Source organism: Schistocerca gregaria, chromosome 1, assembly GCF_023897955.1.
Source record: "Schistocerca gregaria isolate iqSchGreg1 chromosome 1, iqSchGreg1.2, whole genome shotgun sequence".
In the NCBI taxonomy this organism is placed as follows: Eukaryota; Metazoa; Arthropoda; class Insecta; order Orthoptera; family Acrididae; genus Schistocerca; species Schistocerca gregaria.
In genome coordinates, this window is record NC_064920.1 from 488,027,418 (window position 1) to 488,048,595 (window position 21,178).

At 42.4% G+C, this 21,178-nt stretch overlaps 1 protein-coding gene across 1 annotated transcript in view; it reads right to left on the reverse strand.

The window, feature by feature from the left end:
• Nucleotides 1-21,178, reverse strand: part of LOC126269276 (uronyl 2-sulfotransferase-like) — a 173,738-nt gene that overhangs the window by 22,496 nt on the left and 130,064 nt on the right. The window contains exon 2 of the mRNA XM_049973985.1: nt 4,261-4,418. Coding sequence (XP_049829942.1) covers nt 4,261-4,418 — 158 coding nt within the window. The remainder of the gene's footprint in view (nt 1-4,260; nt 4,419-21,178) is intronic.

Consider the following 21,178-nt stretch of genomic DNA (forward strand, 5'->3'; position numbering starts at 1 on the left):
GATGTTAAAAATTGATAATCCTTGAATTGCAGACTTAGTACTAGTCCACTCATTGGCTGAGATGAGTTGTGACATTGGCAAAGGAGTAACATTGGCATTCCTCAGACTAAATCTAAAGAAACAATGGAAATCCTAAATTGCAATTGTGTAATATACACTGAAGTGCTTAAAAAACTGGTGTAGGCATGAGTATTCAAATACAGAAATATATAAACAGACAGAATATGGCACTGCAGTCAGCAATGCCTGTATAAGACAATGAGTGTATGGCACAGTTGTTAGTTCAGTTACTGCTGCTACAATGGCAGGTTATCGAGATTTAAGCGAATGTAAACATGGTGTTTTAGTTGGCACATGAGTGATGGATCACAGTGTCACTAAGGTAGCGACAAAGTGTGGATTTTCCTGTATGACCATTTCGTGAGCATAACATGAATATCAGGAGTCCAGTAAAACATCAAATCCCTGACATCACTGTGGCCAGAAAAAGATCCTGCAAGTACGGGACCAACAATGACAGAAAAGAATCATTCAACATGACAGAAGTGCAATCCTTCTGCAGATTGCTGCAGATTTCAATGCTGGGCCATCAACCAGTGTCAGCATGTGAACCATTCAATGAAACATCATCAGTATGGGCTTTCAGAGCCGAAGACCCACTCTTCTACCCTTGATGATTCCATGACAGAAAGCTTTATGCCTTGCCTGGGCCCGTCAACACAGAAATTGGACTGTTGATGACTGGAAACATGTTGTGTGGTCAGACAAGTCTGGTTTCAAATTTTATTGAGCAGATGTACATGTAAAGATATGGAGACAGCCTTATGTATACATGGACCCTGCATGTCAACATGGGACTGTTCAAGTTCAGGGAGGCTCTGCAATGGTGTGGGGCACATGCAGTTGGAGTGATATGGGATTCCTGATTTGTCTAGAAAAGATTGACAGGTGACATGCATGTAATCATTCTGTGCATGCATTTGTTAATGTAGATGGTGCATTCTGATAGACTAGGGAAATTCCAGCAGGACAATGTGACACCCCACACGTCCAGAATTGCTACAGAGTGGCTCCAGGAATACTCTTCTGAGCTTAAACACTTCTGTTTTCCACCAAACTCGCCAGACGTTAACATTATTTAGCATATCTGGAATGCCTTACAGTGCGCTGTTCAGAAGAGATCGCCACCACCTTGTACTCTTAGAATTTATGTACAGCCCTGCAGGATTTATGGCATCAATTCCCTCCAGCACTAATTCAGAGATTTTTCGAGTCTATGCCACATAATGTTGCAGCACTTCTGCATGCTTGTGTAGGCCCTACACGATGTTGGGAATGTGTACCAGTTTCTTTGGCTCTTCATTCACCATATCCTGTGGATTCTGGCATGAAGGATAAACTTTGGAGATGTGTAAAAAGTCAAAGTAAATATTAATAAAGTGGATCATCTGACAGACACTGTACTGACTATCACTGAGCTGCTACAAATTATTTGTGTTTACTCAAACTAAATTTGACACTGGAAAATTGATATGAAGTCTGCTATCTGCTGCTTCCTCAGTTCTATCTGCTTAGTGTATATATGACTGCACTGATATTTGATTTTTTTCATAGGTCCAGTTTTATAATACTGCACAAACTGTACAACTGATATTGGAGAGGTCAAACAAGAGTTGCAGTAATACATAGTAAGCAAATTAAAATTAGGGACATATTCTTACAATTTCATTTTTAAATAAGTTTCTGTTACAGGTTCAGAAATTTTTACAGAACAGAAACAATGCTTTATTAGAAATGGGTTTAGTTATTTGTAAGACAATAGCAGTTATCCGTGTCCCATAATGAACATTGCTTCTTGTCATTCCACTTACAGAAATCTTCAGTCCTGGAGTCTACATAATTAGATAATTTGTGGAAGAAGTATAGCCAGTAATTTTTTAAATGTTTTCTGTATTTGTAGAGTTTACCAATTTCTTGCTTCATCAAGTGGATGAAGATCTACACAATGGAGGAGAGAAACCCATTCTGAAAACTAGGTATAGAGAGGAAATCTGCTTGGAAATTATAAATTGTGTTCCTGTCTGGTATTGTAGTTATTTAAATCCTACACACTTTGACCTGTCAGTGGACATTAATATTGGGAGTGCCTGCCCTATCACTTTGTGATGGCTTGAACTCTGCTGGGGACTCTTTCAATGGGTTTACTGAATGCCTGGAAGAATGGCAGGCCATTCTTCCTCAGGAGCTGAAACCAGACAAGGTGGTGATGTTGGACACTGGGGTTTGGAGGGAAGTTGACTTTTTAAATCACCCCAAAGATGTTCCACTGGGTTCAGGTCTCAACTTTTGACCAGCTGCTGCATTTCAGGAATGTTACTGTTGACAAACAATTGCCTCACATATGCTGCTTTATGAAAGGGTGAATTGTCATGGCGATACAAACAGTTATGGTTGCCAAACTGTTCCTCTCCTGTATGCACTGCACAATGCTGTAAAATATTTTCATATCCTTCCAAATTTAGTGTTTTATTAAGCTAATGAGGTGACCACATCCTAACTTAAAAAAATAATTAAAAAACCCATACTTTAACATCACCTTCTCTATACTTCACTGTTAGCAATGCACATAATGGCAGGTAATGTTCTCTTGACAGTCACCAATAACGTCAAGTTTGATTCATGTAGTGCATCAGTCTGCAGTCCACCACCAGGAGCACCAGCATAGTGCACAGTTAAAATGACTACTTTGACTGGTGCACAGTGGGCTTGCCACGTGTTTTGGATTCATGAAATGAACTCTGCAACAACTGTTTGGTGAAAATTTTGCACCAAATAAGGTAAAGGACTTCCAAGCAGCCCTACAATTTGCTCTTTGCACAAGAATTTTTTGAGACAGATTGTTCACTGTGCCATGATAAATCACCAGGTTGCCCACATTTTGATGATGCTGTCGAACAGGTTAGGAAGAGCTTTGCCTGCAGTACACAAAAACCAATGTGACATGCATCTTGCAAGACTTGCATTCCTCAGTAGACTGTTTGGTGAGTACTGTGTAGACATTTACACTTGAAATGATAAAGATTCACAATGGCACAGCACATTAGTGACGCAGATAAGGTTGCTGGTTGAAGAATTCTGTGTGGAAATGTTGCATTAAGTACAGGATAATGAGACATCCCTAAACACAATAATCTTCAGCAGTGAGTCATCATTTCATATCAGTGGCATGGTGAACACTCACAAATGCAGAAAATGAGACAGCAAAAATCCACACACAGCCATGGAATGTATTCATGACTGCCCCAAAGTTGATGAGTTGTGTGCACTCAACAAACTGAAAATAGAAGGCCCTTTCTTGTGCATGGAGAAAACTCACTGGAATTTTGTATCTGGATATTCTTGAAAACTTTTTAACTCCTCAAATCAATGAAGATGACAGAGATGCAATAGTTTACTACCAGGAAGATTGTGCACCACCTCATTTCCTCACAGAAGTTTGAGGTATGCTCAGTAATTGCTTCCCAGGTCAGTGGATTGGCCTTGAAGAGCCAATCACATGGCCACCTCAGTCCCTAGACTTGACACCACTGAATTTCTTCTTCTGGGATTTCATTAAAAACTGTATGTATGTTCCTCTCCCAGCAAACAATTTAACCAACCTGAAAAATCAAATCAACACTGCCATTTCAGAATTTACTGCAATGAGTGTGGGAAGAAACTTATGGTGGGTGCTATACTTATATCACAGAAAACACCATTTACTTTCACTATGTAATATTTTTATTGGCACAAGATAAATCAAAACACAAAGAAATAGTTTTCGGCAGTCACGATAACAGTCATGACGAATGTCTCACACCAACTAGTCAACAACCAAAGTAAGTAAAACGAAGTACAAAAAAACAAATATATTAATATTTTCTGGCAGTTCTGCCACAAACTTATTACTGATGGGGTGTTTGCCGCATCACAAATGGTAGTCACATTAAGTCAAAATGACGCTTGACACTTCTATGTGAAACTTGAAGTTGTTTGTTGCAAAATGGCATACCTACATATTCTGTAAGTTATCCCAATAAATTTCTACATCACTCCAAAGTTGTAAAGTCATTTTTGACTCGCCCTGTACAATCATAGGAGCATCTACCATTCCTATGTACTAACTGAAATTCTGTGAGTGCCCTGTGTTGCTGGGGGTAATTTCCCGTGTCGGTTCATATAGGACAGAGAAGACAAAATATATGAAAGAATTCTTCATACCTTGATGCTGCTTTGTCCACAGGATCTCTAACTAGGTTTATGTATGTTGGAGACTGCTTATCAAACAGTGTGAAATTTATAAAATACACATGACGATCGAAAGCGACTGGGACAGCTTCATCACGTATGGTCTTCATTATTGTTTCCACAAGACTTTCCTGCAAAGAAAATGATAATATAGAACAAAGTCCTTGAAGTTGCTTTGTTGTTTTGAGAACTTGTCAGTTTCAGAAGGGCATAACAAATACATATTATAAAATATTCTGTTATCAGTTCCCCAGTATCAGCCATTTCATCAAAGTTTTTTGTCAGTGAAAAGCACTACTTTAGGACAAACTTTTATTTGTAAAAGTTTTATGTCTTTCTTGAAATAAACATTGTTTTAATTTGACCACTTCTGAAAAGAATAATAAAATATGTTTTTCAATGTTGAAGAAGCTATACTTGATTTGGTACATCCCTGTTAAGAATTGTAGCAAATATTCATGAAAGTTTCTCACTTCATTGTACCTTATTTGTTAATAATTATTTTTAGGAAAAATCTACTGTTAAAAGAGTAAATTTCTTGATCAGTAAGTCACCTGATGAGAATAACAGTATAAAGTTCTTATTTTTTAAACAACACACAAAATAATTTAGCGGAAGTGTAACCATGTGTATATAAGCTTAATGCTGAATACAGAATTGACTAATCATGCACAGCTCACATTAAATGCCATACAATTTACAACATTTGGAATACTGTTTTAATTGCTTGTATACAAACATCACATAATTTTGAGTGGATTTAAAACTGAACATTGCAGATGAATCCTTTTTCTGTTCAAAAGTTAATTTTATGTCATCTATGAGGCTCAGCTAAGCTCTTTTAAAATGTTATCTATGGTATTGTTTACAGTTAATTATTATTCTTTTAAGTTAGGAGGAGAAACCTCGCCAAGTTAGTCGAGGGCACTAATGCGCTGCTTCCCGGACTCAGATAGGTGCACCGGCCCCAGATTGAATCTGCGCAGTGGATTAACAATGAGGGCCGATGTGTCTGCCAGCCTGGATGTGGTTTTTGGGCAGTTGTCCACATCCCTCTAGGTGAATACTGGGCTGTTCCCTACATTCTGCATCAGTTACATGACTAGCAGACATTTGAAAAACATTCACACTATTTCATGGCTTACGCTAGGTGCAGACAGCTGGGGTACACTGATTTCATACAGGGGGTACAGGGTAGTGGCAGGAAGGGTATCTGACCACCCTTTGCCACTAACATTGCCAAATCCGTGGTCACAAGGCTGAACCTGCACTGCAGTGGGACAGTGGCCCAAAGGAAATGAGGATGAAGTTAGGAGGAGAAAATTCTCATTTTTGTAATGAACAAAGCTGCCTCCCCCCCCTCCCCTTCCTCCAAAATGGTCTTCATGAACTCAACTTGTGACCTGCCCTACAAGATAGACTGTTAGTTCAGTGTCTGAATATAAGCGAAGCATATAATAGACACCAAAGAAGTTGATTGTATTGTTGCAAAAGGTTATCCTAAAAGAACAGTTGTACATGAATATGTTGAAAAAAGAAACACAAACAAAAGTCTCAGAAAGTGACAAAAGATATGGTGGTGTAAATCCACAATCATGACATTTCCATGGAAAGCAAGCTACAACAGTAAGACAGGGGAAGGTAAACTAAGTCAAGGTAAGGACTTGAGACTCTGAGAACCTCCACTGACAGGTCACTTTAGAGCAGCAATTGCACACAGTAATGAGGACATGCTAGGCCTGACATGGGAGGACCTGGAATATCACTTAGCTGTACTGCAGGCTACAGATGGCACACAAATTGAACTCTGTTAAATGGCCACTAAATCTTTATGTGTGTGTAAACATTATGTCATAAATGTCACATTTCTACCTGTCCCAGTTTCTGAAATCTATGTGATTAAAATTTTAAAGATAATTTTGGAACATAATGTATGTCTGTTAGATTTTGCAGTTAACAATAACACCACATCGCAGTTAATTCACTCTTGCCACATGAGAATTATTCTACAATAAAATGAAATGAAGACCTAACACATAATAGTGACAGTATTTTTATCACAAAGATCCATCTACTTTTTCGTCAGCATTTTAACAGAGTTCAGTTTGTGTGCCATCTGTAGCCTGCAGTACAGCTAATGGTGGCAAGATCTGCTAATAATGGGCTACCACCCTTCCAAAATTTGGAACCTTTTTTATTTTTGATTCTGTTGCTAGATATCATCTCCTTCACTGAGAAAATGTTACCATTGTGAAGCATTATGAAGAAACCGCTACAGTCGCAGGTTTGAATCCTGCCTCGGGCATGAATGTGTGTGATGTCCTTAGGTTAGTCAGGTTTAAGTAGTTCTAAGTATAGGGGAATGATGACTTGAGATGTTGAGTCCCATAGTGCTTAGAACCATTTGTTACTCTGACATATGGAGCCAATCTGTCTTCCTTTCTAAACATTTTATGAACATTTACATTTATTGAAAATAAGTTGAAACAGAAATTCTTTAGGCAATCAATGATATGTCAGAACTGTACACACATTGCAAAATAGGACTTCAATGAAAAGAAAATGTTCAAAATCCGTATCAGGAGGATTAGAAACATTGCTGAACAGTGTTTTGGTGTTTTGAGTGTGTCGTCACGGTTCCACGTGTGATACGCAGTGTAGCCAGCCAGGTATCTGAATCCTTCAGTGGAGCTGTCAGTGAAAAAAACCATTGATCTAGGTTGAATGAGAGCAAAAATAATATGCCGAGTCAACATTCACTGAAATATATTTGCAATTCATTTTGGAATCATTTTACTCACTGACATGTTTGACCCATAAACAGTGTTGGCTGCTACCTAAAGTTGATACTGACTGGAAAGGAGTCAATACTGAGTGTCAAAATTCAGTCTCAGCCAATGCTGCTACTCCTGTCAGTCATCTCGCTGAGAGTCTTCTTAGAATACAAGTATGTTCTTGTTGTACTCAAATGACATACTATGAAATAAAACATAGCTTCTTTTGTTTAAACCCCACTTATGGGCCTTCAAAACAGTTCAAGCCAGTTACGAACCCGGAGTTGGGTTAGAGGGCACAGTGATACCTAACCCAGTGCCACACAACACATATAAAGGCAGTAGAGCAAATTTTTGAGAAAGCATAAAACATCTAGAAAATTGGAATAAAAAAATTTACAGCAAGTTTTAAGTGACATCTTCTTTCTGAAAATGTATGAAAATTAAAGTAATGTCACACATGCTATGGGCTATGAGATAGATAAGAAAAGTGTCTATTAATCTTTCAGAAAATACGTCTTACTTTTCTGACGATTTTGCACAAAGGCCTTTTGATGACTGAAGCAAATGTACTTAATGTATAACAAGATGGCGTCTTTGGGGGCCAACCCAGTGATCTGTCACCTATAACTGAACAATCTGCATGTGCATTGTCTGTGTCCAAGAACAATGGCTAAAGAGAATTGACAGAAAAATGAATGGAAACTCTGTTTCAGCAAAGTTGTGCAGAGGTTCGTATCAGCTTAAGAGAAGATCAGCGCAAAAATGCAGCTGTGTTCAAAGATACAACATAATTCCCCATGAACAGTGTGACAAAAAAAGAAATTTAAGCTATGTGGCTGCCAAATCCATAGGACTTGTCACTGTGGTTGTTCACCTTATGCTAAAACTACGTAATCCTGTGTTTTAATGGAATTAGACAATCATTTCTAGAAGAATATGAGAATTTTGCAATGAGTAAAATTCTGTACTTTGCATTAGATAGGAGAAGAGTGCTCCCTCCTTTGCAGATGCCCATGATACGTTTAGTAGTTACTACAATCAAATTCTGATATGTTATAAGTACACTTAAAAATTAATAACATTATACAAGGTGAGCGAAATTTGGTAGAAAATCCGAAGAAATTCTGGCCATATGTAAAGTACACAAGCGGCAAGACGCAGTCAATACCTTCGCTGCGCAGTGCCGATGGTACTGTGCCGCTAAAGCAGAGTTATTGAACGCAGTTTTCCGAAATTCCTTCACCAGGGAAGACGAATGGAATATTCCAGAATTTGAAACACGAACAGCTGCTAGAATGAGTTTCTTAGAAGTAGATACCTTAGGGGTTGCGAAGCAACTCAAATCACTTGATACGGGCAAGTCTTCAGGTCCAGATTGTATACCGATTAGGTTCCTTTCAGATTACGCTGATACAATAGCTCCCTACTTGGCACTCATATACAACCGCTCACTCACCGATAGATCTGTTCCTACAGATTGGAAAATTGCGCAGGTCGCACCAGTGTTTAAGAAGGGTAGTAGGAGTAATCCATCTAACTACAGACCTATATCATTGACGCCGGTTTGCAGTAGGGTTTTGGAGCATATACCGTATTCAAACATTATGAATCACCTCGAAGGGAACGATCTATTGATATGTAATCAGCATGGTTTCAGAAAACATCGCCCTTGTGCAACGCAGCTAGCTCTTTATTAATGGCCTCTATCGACAGGGTATCTCAAGTTGATTCCGTATTTCTAGATTTCCAGAAAGCTTTTGACACCGTTCCTCACAAGGGACTTCTAATCAAGCTCTGGTCCTATGGGGTATCGTCTCAGCTGTACGACTGGATTCGTGATTTCCTGTCAGGAAGGTCGCAGTTCGTAGTAATAGACGGCAAATCATCGAGTAAAACTGAAGTGATATCAGGTGTTCCCCAGGGAAGCGTCCTGGGACCTCTGCTGTTCCTGATCTATATAAATGACCTGGGTGACAATCTGAGCAGTTCTCTTAGACTGTTCGCAGATGATGCTGTAATTTACCGTGTAGTAAGGTCATCCGAAGACCAGTATCAGTTGCAAAGCGATTTAGAAAAGATTGCTGTATGTTGTTGCAGGTGGCAGTTGACGCTAAATAACGAAAAGTGTGAGGTGATCCACATGAGTTCCAAAAGAAATCTCTTGGAATTCGATTACTGGATAAATAGTACAACTCTCAAGGCTGTCAATTCAACTAAGTACCTGGGTGTTAAAATTACCAACAGCTTCACTTGGAATGACCACATAGATAATATTGTGGGGAAGGCGAGCCAAAGAAGATGCAACAAGTCCACTAAAGAGACAGCTTACACTACACTCGTTCGTCCTCTGTTAGAATATTGCTGCGCGGTGTGGGATCCTTACCAGGTGGGATTAACGGAGAACATCGAAAGGGTGCAAAAAAGGGCAGCTCGTTTTGTATTATCACGTAGTAGGGGTGAGAGTGTGGCAGATATGATACGCGAATTGGGATGGAAGTCATTACAGCAAAGACGTTTTTCGTCGCGGCGTGATATTTTTACGAAATTGCAGTCACCAACTTTTTCTTCCGAATGCGAAAGTAATTTGTTGAGCCCAACCTACATAGGTAGGAATTATCATCAAAATAAAATAAGAGAAATTAGAGCTCGAACAGAAAGGTTTAGGTGTTCGTTTTTCCCGCGCGCTGTTAGGGAGTGGAATGGTAGAGATATAGTATGATTGTGGTTCGATGAACCCTCTGCCAAGCACTTAAATGTGAATTGCAGAGTAGTCATGTAGATGTAGATTGCTTCTAAGGATTCCTGTAAGATACAGGGGCTGAAAAAGATATGGAAATGCCAAAAACACAACATACTTCCATGCTTAATGCAGTATAGGAACCGCGTTGGCATTGAAAACAGCTTCCATTTGTTTTGCAATGAACAAATATGAGTCCTGTATGGTTTTCAAGGGAATGTTATACCATTATTCCTGCAAAATAGTGGCAAGTTCAGTGATGATAATGGAGACAGATAATGATGACACCATCCTTCTCTCTAAAGTAGATCACAAAGCCTCAGCTATACTAGCCAGAACCACCTCCTTGTCATTGGATACAGACGTGACCGCGCCAAAGCCAGGACCATAAATATGACCACGTGGGGCACCTGGGCAACTGGACACAAAGTGGGCTCCCTTTCCCCTCCTGCATGACTGCCCCCATGTCAGCCCAAAACTCTTCATCCACACATCGTCTTTCATAGGCTCTTTCCTGTCCTCCTCCAACATGCGCATATGCACCCCAGCCCCCCCCCCCCCCCCCCCTTTACACACACACACACACACACACACTCACACACACACACACACACACACACACACACACACACACACACACACTAAAAGAGAAGAGAAATGTCATGGCGACATATCATTGAAAAACTCATGTGCTTCGTTTTGACGATCTTTGTCACAGACAGTCATTAAAACCAGATATTTAGTTGCGATTAATATTGCTGGTTATCAGAAACAGTGTTACTTCAAGTCTAGTTACAGGCTCCGCCAGCCTCTCGTCCTTGCAAAGCTTACTAACGTGCTGCTCTACAGCTTTAACTCGCTTATTAAATATATTACGCTCAACTGCCAATCATTCAGAGGTGTTAAATGTTTCGTCAAGTAGCTTGTTGTATGATACTTCGTTGAAAACTCTTTCTGATAGAAAACGAGCGACATGTCATGGTAGTAAGACACTGGACTTGCGTTCAGAACGACGGCAACTCAGATTTCTGTCCATCCATGCAAACTGAGGTTCTTCATGATTTCTGCCAAAATCGACCAAGCTGGCGAGGAGGATGCAGCGAGAAAGTGGTGGTGGTGGTGGTGGAGGTTAGTGTTTAACGTCCCGTCGACAACGAGGTTATTAGAGACGGAGCGCAAGCTCAGGTTAGGGAAGGATTGGGAGGGAAATCGGCCGTGCCCTTTCAAAGGAACCATCCCGGCATTTACCTGAAACGATTTAGGGAAATCACGGAAAACCTAAATCAGGATGGCTGGAGACGGGATTGAACCGTCGTCCTCCCGAATGCAGCGAGAAAGGAGGCTGAGAGGGGTATGCGAGGGGGGGGGGGGGGGGGGGGACACAAGTGTGTGACGTCTGAAGGCAGTGCAAACATGCGAACGTATGCTTAGTCAGCAAACTCTAAGATGAATCGATAATTTTTTAGGAGACATAACTGGAGGTGTCATCATCATTGTGTATGGGGGAATGTGCTAATTGTGTTCTTGGGGGTTGGGAGAGGCTAGTTGTTTCGGAGTAGCAACCTGCAGCATGTCACATGCGTGGCGATATATGGGTCAGTTTGTTACAATTTCATTAGAGTTAGTTCTTATAGGGTAACAACCTGCCCCATGTCATGTGTGTGGTACGTCCAGAGATCATGATGCCACACCAAAGTCGGCAGTGCTCATCGATACCACAGACATTCGCGATGTCTTGCTGCAATCCGCAACAACGAATCGGAGAGGCTGAGGAAGCACAGCAGTGCCCTCACACGGAGGTCAATATGGAACATAGCATGGAATACTCAGCGCCAGTTCATGACCTCAGTTGAAGCAGTCATCATCACGTAAGATTACAGAATTATTCAAGTGTCACACGGAAGTGTGCTTTTGTAAACGTTGAACGTGATACTTCAAGAGAAGAGTTTGTTAATACATTAAGTGATGCTTTCACAGTCAATGATAGTTGTAAATTATCAAGCACCCCTGTGGCAAAGGGCCGGCCGCTGTGGCCGAGCGGTTCTAGGCGCTTCAGTCTGAAACCGCGCTGCTGCTACGGTCGCAGGTTGGAATCCTGCCTCGGGCATGGATGTGTGTGGTGTCCTTAGGTTAGTTAGGTGTAAGTAGTTCTAAGTCTAGGCGACTGATGAACTTAGATGTTAGGGGCTAAGTCCCATTGTGCTTAGAGCCATTTGAAATATTTTTTGTGGCAAAGGATTGTATCAACTTAAGTAAATTCTTTTATCATTCATGTAATAAAGTGAACTAATATTTCATATGTTGTTGTCCAGATGAGCCATCTCCCAAAGAGGTCAAAGTAGCCACTGTTATGGCCAGATGATTGTAGTTTTGTCTGTCATAAAATGCATTTCGATATATGGGGACAATTTCTTACAATTTTGTTGGGGCCCCGTGTCACTGAATGTGTTTTCTATTTAGATATCAAAACTACTGTTCAGTATGTTATTTTATACGAGACCCATGTAGTCTCCACCGTGTGACAGCACAAAGCAGTCCTCACACTGTATTTAACCCCCTAAGTTAGATCAGCAGTGGAACATGTGTTTGTACTCTTATAGAACAAATGTGTACGGATTTGGATGAATAATACTGATAATTTTGTTTAAGTCCAAAGATTGAATTTTCGTTTGCGATCTGAGATCTGTGTGAAACCTTGACCATCATTGTTTTTTGACATACACAAACTAAGCAGTGTTTATGATGCTAATACATCGTATTTGATGCAAGTTATACTCGCTTATTATCAAAATATGCAGTTTGGGTGATACAATTCAGAAAAGATCTCGCCAGAACGAACGATAAAGTACGCTTTGCTGTGCTTAAGCGTTGAACAATGTGACACTGGTGGATAAACATGCTACGGATGTTGCTATTATCTGGTAGCTGATTGTGTAGATGTGCTTTGTAGACTCTTTTAGAGAGCCTTTCCATAGGTGCCACAAGCAAATGCCGCATCCTTAATTGAATGTCCGTTTTTTTACACATGTGGAAAATAACCACAGGTAAGTCCAATTTTTATATGGTACATGTTGCATTATCTTCTCCCCTGTAAAATGGTGCTGTATCAAGCAATAAAAGTTCGTTTTTGTACCACCAGTAACATTACTTCATTTAGGCCGAAGAAGAACTTAATTATTACTGCACTGACTGATTAGGATGTAATTTTAGCTAGCGTGAACTTTCTACAATTAAAGAACAATAATACAAACAATTTACAGGTGGAAATATCTAATTTTGAACTTCACTGTGCCTTGCAACAAATGTGGTACAAAAATCGAAGTTTGCCTATTGCCGAGTGCTGCTTGACCTATAAGTTAGATCAGTAGTTTCATTTATCTTTGTAGGAATAAAACAGACGTTTTAGATGTAGAAATACTTTAAGTTACACGAGAATTGTTAGTATCGTTGTATAGTTTTGATAAATGATACGGATGTTTTAGACCTGGAAATAACATTATGAGACTTAACATCAGCATCAAGAGAGTTTGTGTGTAGCAGATGAGGCTTACTTGATTCTGATAAATAATTTTGGTTATTCAGACACTTTGACAGTGATGCTAATATACGCAATATTCATATCTTTCTGATCTTGAGAGCATAGCCAGGATGGCGGCTCTGGGCTACATAGTGATTGACTGCTTCATTTACACAACTCAAATGGCTCAAATGGCTCTGAGCACTATGGGACTTAACATCTGAGGTCATCAGTCCCCTAGAACTTAGAACTTCTTAAACCTAACTAACTTAAGGACATCACACACATCCATGCCCGAGGCAGGATTCGAACCTGCGATCGTAGCGGTCGCACGGTTCCAGACTGAAGCGCCTAGAACCGCTCAGCCATTACACAAGTCAGGTTGTTCAGATATTTCTGAATTGGCCTAGTTCTTATGTATTGTATTGTGATATCAGAAGGGTTGCAAAACGAAACTGGGCTTGTTCCACCATCTAATTTCCTGCTAGTACAAATGGACTATTTCCGCCATCTTGGATAGGTCCACGAGAAAGACAGGCCACGGCGCGTACGTCACGAAGTGAGACCAGAGCTAGCTCGCTTGCTCGCTCGCTTAACTCAGCGGACAAAATGCGTTTCTAAACCTGTTAACTGGCAACTGAGTGTGCACGTATTAACGAGGATTGCATCTTCTACTGGAATCTGCTATTATAAAGTCTTACTAATTACTACTTGCGCAACAAAATTTAAAACCAATTCTCGACATAAATCGTATAACGGCTTGTTTGTAGCATTTAGCCTCTTATGCATTACAGTCCTCATTTCACACAAGATCTGGTGCCTTATGCAGTTGATAAATATTTTGACATCGTTTTAATTTTATTGTACAGGAGTACAGCCGTGACAATTCATTACTAGGCCCATGCACTTTCTATCATTGTAGGACTGATAGCAGTAAAATTCCATAATGGTGGATTCAAGTAGAAGATGCAATTCTCCTTTGTACTTACAAACCCAGTTACCAGTTAATAGCTGTAGCAACGCAGTTTTTGTGCTGAGTTGGGCGAGCGAGCTCGGCCTACCTTCGTGACGTACGCACCGCGGCCTGGCTCTCTCGTGGGCCTCGGTCAAAAGCCCTGTAGCTATACTGTTTGTATGGAATCTGAAAAAGGTAAAATAATGTTTTAAGACCTATAGCAGGGCGTAATAGCACTCTCGCCTGCTCACTCTCTTCCTCGCGTGGTGGGGCGTGAGGGAAGTGCGCGCGCACCGTTTAGTCGCCGACAGTTCGAGTGAAGCGCATACTACCAGAAAAGGGAGGGTCAGCCTTGACAGCGGTGCCGTGTGATAGCAGTAACGACGAGTCGGTCGATTTCCTCGTGTCCACAAACAGGCTGTTACAATAACGACAATATTCGGTTACATGTACGTTTGTGAACGAAGTACTAAGACGTGCCCGAGGAACTGGCTGTTTATCAGTCATAGAAAACAATACGCAGAGTCTGCAATGCACTAGAACAATTACTCCGAAATAGAAGCAATTGTTAAGTGGGAAAAGAGAAAGAGAACCGAGAATCTCACACTTTAATGACTTCATTTTTTGTATAACAGTTGGCTAAGTAAATTAAGAAAAATGTAGTACTACGCGTTAATAACATCTGTGGTAAGTGTACTTTTTCTTTATTTGTTCCATTTGTAGCAGTAATGTATCACATAACGATTTTAATGCACCTGGTGGCGGATTTAATTTACTGAGTGGTGAACAAGCAAAGTTCCCGCCCGCGACTCGACAGTCCTTTCGATTCTCCTCTCTCCGCCCTGTGCCGGTAGCGCCGGTCCCGTGCTCGCCATGCTCCGTGCCTGCTCACAGCCTGTTGCGCGACGTCGTATCTCCTCAACTATGCGCTTTACAGTGATACACGTATTTCTAGGTATCTTCAGCTGCATTTGTGGACAGTGTCTTTTCAGTCTATCCCCGGCACGTTCGATAGGGTTCATGCCTGGAAAACATGCTGGCCATTCTAGTCGAGCGATGTCGTTATCCTGAAGGAAGTCGTTCACAAGATGTGCACGATCGGGACGCGAATTGTCATCCATGAAGACGAATGCCTCTTCAATATGCTGCCGATATGGTTGCACTACCGGTCGGAGGATGGCATTCACGTATCGTACAGCAATTACGGCGCCTTCCATGACCACCAGCGGCGTATGTCGGCCTCACGTAATGCCATCCCAAAACAACAAGGAACCTCCATCTAGCTGCACTTGCTAGACAGTGTGACTAAGGTGTTCAGCCAAACCGGATTGCCTCCAAAGAAGTCTCTGACGATTGTCTGGATGAAGGCATATGCGACACTCAAGGGTGAAGAGAACGTGATGCCAATCCTGAGCGGTCCATTCGGTATGTTGTTGGGCCCATCTGTACTACGTCGCATGGTGTCGTGGTTGCAAAGATGGAACTCGCCATGGACTTCGGGAGGAAAGTTCCGCATCATGCAGCCTATTGCGCACAGTTTAAGTCGTAACACGACGTCCTGTGGCTGCACGAAACGCATTATTCAACACGGTGGCGTTGCTGTCAGGGTTCCTCCGAGCCATAAACCGCAGGCAGCGGTCATACACTGCAGTAGTAAGCCCTTGCGGGACCTGAGCGAGGAATGTCATCGACAGTTCCCGTCTCTCTGTATCTCCTCCATGTCCGAACAACTTCGCTTTGGTTCACTCCGAGACATCTGGACACTTCCCTTGACGAGACCCTTTCTGCCACAAACTAACAATGCTGACGCGATCAAACCGCGGTATTGACCGTCTAAATTTTTCCTCTTTTCCTTACAATTTCAATCTTCTCACATTTTCCCCTGATTTTTTCTTTTTGCCAGTAGCACATTATACTCGGAGGAACTGCCCCAGACGTCCCAGCGTAGTTTGCCGCTGCTGTTATCCTTGGCTGGTTTCCTCAATCGACTCTGAGCACTATGTGACTTAACTTCAGAGGTCATCAGCCCCCTAGAACTTAGAACTTCTTAAACCTAACTAACCTGAGGACATCACACACATCAATGCACGAGGCAGGATTTGAACCTGCGACCGTAGCCGTCGCGCGGTTCCAGACTGTAGCGCCTAGAACCGCTCGGCCACTCTGGCCGCTGGTTTCCTTAATTGAGCAGTGATTATTTTCCATATATCCTCTTAGAGCAAACAACATAGGATGACGTGACGCAGTCATCAACAATAGCCCATTTATGCAGCGGCGTAGTCCGTTGCTTAGCATTAGTTTTGACATGATGATGTCCGTCTGCCGTCACCAAAATCTCAAGAATAGCTTAAGCGATGCGCTTGAAGAGCATGGACCAATGATAGCAGTCAGAAGGTAAGCTTTCAAAAAGCATATGAGCTCTGCTAATCCGTGGAACCCAAACCACAGGCGTGAAACTGATTGCACTTATTTACGATCGCAAAATAAACTCTCTCAAGAATGTACATATTTAATGACCGGTCGGTATGGCCGAGCGGTTCTAGGCGCTTCAGTCTGGAACCGCACGACCGCTACGGTCGCAGGTTCGAATCCTGCCTCGGGCATGGCTGTGTGTGATGTCGTTAGATTAGTTAGGTTTAAGTAGTTCTAAGTTCTAGGGGACTGATGACCTCAGATGTTAAGTCCCATAGTGCTCAGAGCCATTTGAACCATTGTATTTAACGTATGTGAAGATTTTCGATACTTTACTTATATTCAGGGTAATCTGATTTTGCAGAACAATCATTAAGACGGTTCATCAAGCTTTGTGTGAGGCAGATTGGTTTGGAGAAGCGTGAATTTTACAAACATTGTAATTATAGGCAAATCAGAATACAACAAATTAGGTTTTCCTAAGAAACTTCAGTGCCTAGTGATCTTTGTATTCACTCCTATAGACATTTTCAATAATTCGAGCATGACACTGTGGTACCTTGAAACACACATTATCCATTCATACATCACAGGAAATAATACATATTTATAAGAATTTCTAACGGTTATAGACAGATTTCAAAATTAAACTGATTTTTTGTTGGAAAACTAATTTGCATTTTACAAGAAACGCAGTTTGAAGCTGTTGTTTCTGCTTACTTACAATTACATAATGTGAGTCAGTAAAAATTCGGAGCTTTTAGTGGGACATCAGTCCCTGAGAAGCTCCTCTGCAGAAACCAGCACTGAATAGGAAACAGCGGTCATACGGGACACAGCTGGCCCTCTTTGTGCATGACATACAACAGGCTCTAGATACCGGCTCCCAGGTTGATGCCATATTTCTCGACTTCCGAATGGCGTTCGACTCAGTTCCGCACTGTCGCTTGCTGCAAGAAGTGCGCGCTTACGGTCTATCCAATGACATACGCGGTTGGATAGAAAGTTATCTAACAGACAGGGAGCAGTATGTCGTCCTGAACGGGGTAACTTCAACAGAAACAAGAGTAACTTCAGGTGTGGCCCAGGGCAGCGCAATAGGTCCTCTGCTTTTTACGATTTACATAAACGATCTGGTTGGTGGTATTTACAGCGGCCTTAGACTGTTTGCCGGTGATGCTGTAGTCTATAGGAAAGTAGTATCACACGAAAGTTGTGAACAAATCAATGAGGATTTGCAGAAAATAAATGCGTGGTGTAATGACTGACAGTTATCTCTCAATATTAGTAAGTGTAACCTATTGCGTATAACAAGGCGAAAATCCCCATTAATGTATGAGTACAAAATAAATGATCAGTCTTTGGAAGCGGTAACATCCGTCAAGTATCTGGGTGTGACTATTCGAAATGGTCTCAAATGGAATGATCAGATTACACAAGTAACGGGTAAGGCGAACTCTAGATTGCGGTTTATTGGTAGAATCCTGAAGCGATGCAGTCCTTCAACAAAGGAAATAGGTTACAATACGTTAGTTCGTCCAGTCTTGGAGTATTGTTCGTCTATATCGGTCACTTACCAGTTGGGTCTGATTCAAGAGATTGAGAAGGTCCGAAGAAGAGCGGCAAGATTCGTGACTGCTATATTTAGCCATCGAGAGAGCGTTACAGATCTCATAGAAAGTTTGAAGTGGGACACACTTGCAGATAGACGACGCGCTAAGCAGAAGGGGCTGCTCGATAAATTCCGAAATCCAATCTTCACCGAGGATGTAGAGCAAATATTATTACCACCAACTTTCAAATCGCGTAATGATCATCATTCAAAGATAAGGGAAATAACAGCTCGTACTGAGGCGTTCAGACAGTCGTTTTTCCCTCGCGCGATCTGCGAGTGGAACAGAGGGGGGAAATATGACTAAGGCACGAATTGTGCCCTCCGCCACACACCGCTTGGTGGCTAGCGGAGTATATATATATAGATGTAGATATAATTTCATGAAGTTTCGACAGGTTGCAGCACTGTAAGTGACCTTCAAAATGGCATCTGTAACGGGGCTGCGTTCCAAGCAGAGAGCTGTCATTGAGTTTCTTTTGGCGGGAATCCAGAGCATTGTAGATGTTCATGGGCACTTGCAGAGTGTCTACGGACACCTTTCATTGAACAAAAGCAAGCTGAATCGACGAACGAGGCTCCTGTCATAATCACAACAAGGTCGGGCAAACCTGTTCCATGTTCTGCGCGCCTCCCGGCTGCACACAGCTGTGACTCGTGCAGTGTCAGAACCTCATACGAGGTGATCGACGGATCACAATCAAACACCTCGCTGATCAACTGGATATCTGTGTTAGTAGTGCTGACGCACTCGCCCACCAGTTGGGACACAAAAGTGTCTGCCCGCTGGTTGCCTCGCCGCCTAACAGAAGACCATTTAGATCATTGAAGGACCATCTGTGTGGAATTACTTGCGCGTTGCGAGGCTGACTTAATTTTTTGTCGAACATCGTCACAGGCGATAAAACATGGGTTCATCATATCGAACCGGAAACACAATGGCAATTCATGGAGTGGCATCACACCACTTATTCGCAGGAAACTGAAGAAAAGACTTCAGCGTGTCCGTCACCACAAAAATGCAAAGGAAGTTGTCCTTCTCCATGACAATACAAGGACTCACAAAAGTCTGCGCACCCGTCAGGAGCCCACAAACGTTCGTTGGACTGTTCTTCCTCATCCTACAGAACCGGATCTCACGCCTTCCGACTTTAGAAGGACGCACTCCGGTGGAAGCAGTACGTGGATGATGGGGAGGTTATTGATGCAGCAAAACATTGGCTCCGACGTCGACCAGTAGAGTGGCATTTTGCTGGCATAGAGGCCTTCCCAGTAATCTGGCGCTTGTCTGTCGACTAAACAGAGAGTATGTTGAAAAATAGGTTGCTCTAGTCAAAAGACTAGGGAATAATATGGTGTATTGGAATACTGAATAAAACCAACCTTGTCTCAGGAAAGAAGTGTTGCCTTACTTACTGAATTCCTCACGTATTTATATCCTAGTGCAGTGCCACTTCCCCAGTCTCTATGTACTCGCTCAGTCTCTGTGTAATCAGCGACCACTTGTAATCATCACTAACGACAACATTGTAGTCTTAACACAGCCCCGGCTGCGTGCAAATAGAACAGTTATTCATAACTTTACAAAGACAATTGTAATCTGATGTGAACTCTAATTTTGCAGTGACGAAATGTTAACTGTTAATAGTGTCAGAGGCAGTACCAAACATATGTCATCTGTGTGGACACTAGTTGTTACCAAAGTTTTTACTACATCTATATGGATACTCTGCAAGTCACATTCAAGTGCCTGGCAGAGGGTTCATCGAACCACCTTCACAATTCTCTATTATTCCAATCTCGTATAGCGCGCAGAAAGAATGAACACCTATATCTGATTTCCCTTATTTTATCGTGGTGATCGTTTCTCCCTATGTAGGTCGGTGTCAACAAAATACACTCCTGGAAATTGAAATAAGAACACCGTGAATTCATTGTCCCAGGAAGGGGAAACTTTATTGACACATTCCTGGGGTCAGATACATCACATGATCACACTGACAGAACCACAGGCACATAGACACAGGCAACAGAGCATGCACAATGTCGGCACTAGTACAGTGTATATCCACCTTTCGCAGCAATGCAGGCTGCTATTCTCCCATGGAGACGATCGTAGATATGCTGGATGTAGTCCTGTGGAACGGCTTGCCATGCCATTTCCACCTGGCGTCTCAGTTGGACCAGCGTTCGTGCTGGACGTGCAGACCGCGTGAGGCGACGCTTCATCCAGTCCCAAACATGCTCAATGGGGGACAGATCCGGAGATCTTGCTGGCCAGGGTAGTTGACTTACATCTTCTAGAGCACATTGGGTGGCATGGGATACATGCGGACGTGCATTGTCCTGTTGGGACAGCAAGTTCCCTTGCCGGTCTAGGAATGGTAAAACGATGGGTTCGATGACGGTTTGGATGTACCGTGCACTATTCAGTGTCCCCTCGACGATCACCAGAGGTGTACGGCCAGTGTAGGAGATCGCTCCCCACACCATGATGCCGGGTGTTGGCCCTGTGTGCCTCGGTCGTATGCAGTCCTGATTGTGGCGCTGGCCTGCACGGCGCCAAACACGCATACGACCATCATTGGCACCAAGGCAGAAGCGACTCTCATCGCTGAAGACGACATGTCTCCATTCGTCCCTCCATTCACGCCTGTCGCGACACCACTGGAGGCGGGCTGCACGATGTTGGGGTGTGAGCGGAAGACGGCCTAACGGTGTGCGGGACCGTAGCCCAGCTTCATGGAGACGGTTGCGAATGGTCCTCGCCGATACCCCAGGAGCAACAGTGTCCCTAATTTGCTGGGAAGTGGCGGTGCGGTCCCCTACGGCACTGCGTACGATCCTACGGTCTTGGCGTGCATCCGTGCGTCGTTGCTAT